The sequence below is a fragment of the Trypanosoma conorhini genome, assembly GCF_003719485.1.
Source record: "Trypanosoma conorhini strain 025E chromosome Unknown Tco_14.4_contig_00727, whole genome shotgun sequence".
NCBI classification, from domain to species: domain Eukaryota; phylum Euglenozoa; class Kinetoplastea; order Trypanosomatida; family Trypanosomatidae; genus Trypanosoma; species Trypanosoma conorhini.
Genome location: NW_021704806.1, coordinates 3,298 through 5,612, shown reverse-complemented (window position 1 = coordinate 5,612; position 2,315 = coordinate 3,298). Strand labels below are relative to the sequence as shown.

Sequence of the window (2,315 nt, the reverse complement as noted above, 5' to 3'; positions counted from 1 at the left end):
GGGGGACCTCGTTTCGGGAACCGCTCCTCTGCGCCCTGGCTTTTGCCGCCCGCCGCGCGAATCAAAAAAAATATCCCGGAAGGACGGGCGGCGGCAAGAAACTTTAACGCCGCGCGCGCCGCTTTTCCATCAGCGGCCCTCTGGGGGGTCGCCCGCCCTCCGCCCCGGCGTCTCCGGCGGTCCCTGTTTCCTCTCCCCGCGCCGCCCTGCCGCCGGAAAGTTCGGAGGGCGCACACCACCACCCCAGCCTCTCGTGCCACACCGCCTCTTGCGGGTTGGAAACGCGCCGGGTATACCCACAGCGGCCCACGCCCAAGCACCCAAACAGGACCGCAAGTTTGAAAACAAAACCCCTTCTCAACTCCCCCCGGACAAAAAACAACAGGGGGGGGGGAAAGACAAAAACAATCATACATATAAATGCAAATATAAAAATATGCCCGCCACTTCTGTGGTCGCACGCGCCTCGCTGCGGGCAACGCGTCCGACATCGACAAAAAACTAAACTTCGTTGCTCCGCGGCCTTGCCAAGCGCCCCGCTACCGCGTGTAGATGTAAAACCCTTCTCCAGTTTTGCGGCCAAGTTTTCCTTGCGCAAACTTCTCGTCAAGGAGCTTCGAAGGTGTGAACAAGGGGTTTTCTGGCTCCTCCTTGTGCCACGCGTCCGCAATAAACTTGAGCACGTCGATTCCGACGCTGTCGGCCAACGCAAAAGGTCCCATCGGATGTCCGCAGCCGAGCTTCATCGCCAAATCAACGTCTTCAACACTCGCAACGCCCCGTTCCACCAGCCTGCAGGCCTCCAATTGATATGGTACAAGCAGACGGTTGACAATAAACCCTTTCGTGTCCACCGCCAACACCGGCTGCTTATTCAGCAACTTCACATACTCCAAGAGCTGATCGACAGTCCCCTGCGAGGTCTTAGCCGCCCGCACAACCTCCACCAACTTCATCATGGGAACAGGGGAGAAGAAGTGAAGCCCGGCAAAACGATCAGGGCGGCTTGTGGCTGCAGCCTGCTCTCCCACAGATAGCGACGAGGTATTCGTGCAAAAGACACACTCCTTTGGGGCCATGCCATCAATTTTTTTCCACAACTTTTTCTTCGCGTCAATCTTCTCCACGATGGCTTCCACGATTAAACCCGCGTTCGACGCCGCCAGCCGCTCGTCCGTCGTGAAGGTTATTCGTGAAACGACCTCCTCCACAAACGCCTTCCCTTTTTGCTCGTCACCGGGGTGTTGCTTCTTCCCAACCCGCGCCAAAGAGCCCTCGATGGACTTGCGCGCAACCCCCAATCGATCATGCGACACATCCACAACGGTGACTGGAACGCCAGCGTGCGCGGTAACCTGGGCAATGCCACTGCCCATCGTTCCACCGCCCCAGACAGCAACGGAATTGAAAAACTTTCGGGGTGTGTGGCGAAACATAACACCTTGGAACAACTCAATGCAGTGCCAACAGCAGTCTTAACAGAAAGCTAAAAAAAACACACACATTGAAAAACAAAAACAAAACAAAAAAAAGACACAGAGACACAGACAAACACACAAGAGGAGCAAGAATAATCGTAACACAAAGCAGATAAACTACAGAAATCCATCACATACTGAATACAAACAGAGACAGTGCAGTAAAACCAGTTCCACTCTCGCAACAAACACTTTATCCTTGCCGGTTAAAATACCCGCAAGGAAACCATGACAATCTCACCACAGCTAATAGAAAGCAAAAGCAAAAACAACTACAAGAGTTAAAAACAAAAATTCACCTAAAGCTCCTCCACCAATACGTTCGATACATTCCTGCGCGACACGGCCACCACCACGGCCACGCAGGCAACGAGGATCGCGCCAACGGCAAAGCAGGCAATCGCAATGCCGGCGGTCGCACCTGCGCTCACTCTCTTCTCGCTCGCTCCCTGGCCCCCGACGGCACTCCGTTCCATGCAGGACGCGGAGCTGCACACGCACTGCACTGCGACCGGATCCAGCGTGTGTCCGGAGCCGCACGCAAATGCAGGGCACGCCAACCGGTAGTCCCGGCAGTGTTTGTTGGGGGTCGCGCCCGCCTGCGCCGGGCAGCTTAGCAAGTCCCTGTAATGATCGCTGAGGTAGCACAGGCCCTCGGGGGACGTCGGCTTGCTCGACTCCACGAAACGCTGTAGGTCGTAGTAGGGACAGGTGTTGTCTTTGGCCACGTAAACCCTGCCGTCGCTCCCCATGCACCTCAGTTTGAACCCATCCAAGCTGAAGGCGTAATTCGTAGCGGGGCGTCTGTCCAGGAGAGCCCCGCACCACCCGCACGCT

General features: G+C 56.2%; 2 protein-coding genes across 2 annotated transcripts, besides 4 other annotated features; both read right to left on the bottom strand.

Annotated features, from left to right (window-relative positions):
• Positions 1–394: 394 nt before the first annotated feature.
• Positions 395–437: a microsatellite.
• A 102-nt stretch (positions 438–539) lies between these two features.
• Positions 540–1,376, bottom strand: Tco025E_08223 (putative short chain 3-hydroxyacyl-CoA dehydrogenase; the record flags this gene model as incomplete). Its single annotated transcript, XM_029375078.1, has 1 exon — positions 540–1,376. One exon carries the CDS (start codon positions 1,374–1,376, stop codon positions 540–542), a length of 837 nt encoding a protein of 278 aa, XP_029224852.1.
• Positions 1,377–1,488: 112 nt separating this feature from the next.
• Positions 1,489–1,532: a microsatellite.
• Positions 1,533–1,556: a microsatellite.
• Positions 1,557–1,731: 175 nt separating this feature from the next.
• Positions 1,732–1,772: a microsatellite.
• A 5-nt stretch (positions 1,773–1,777) lies between these two features.
• Positions 1,778–2,230, bottom strand: Tco025E_08222 (membrane-bound acid phosphatase 2; the record flags this gene model as incomplete). The annotated part of the gene is made up of 1 exon (XM_029375077.1): positions 1,778–2,230. The coding sequence occupies one exon, from the start codon at positions 2,228–2,230 to the stop codon at positions 1,778–1,780; it is 453 nt and encodes a 150-aa protein (XP_029224851.1).
• Positions 2,231–2,315: the final 85 nt, after the last annotated feature.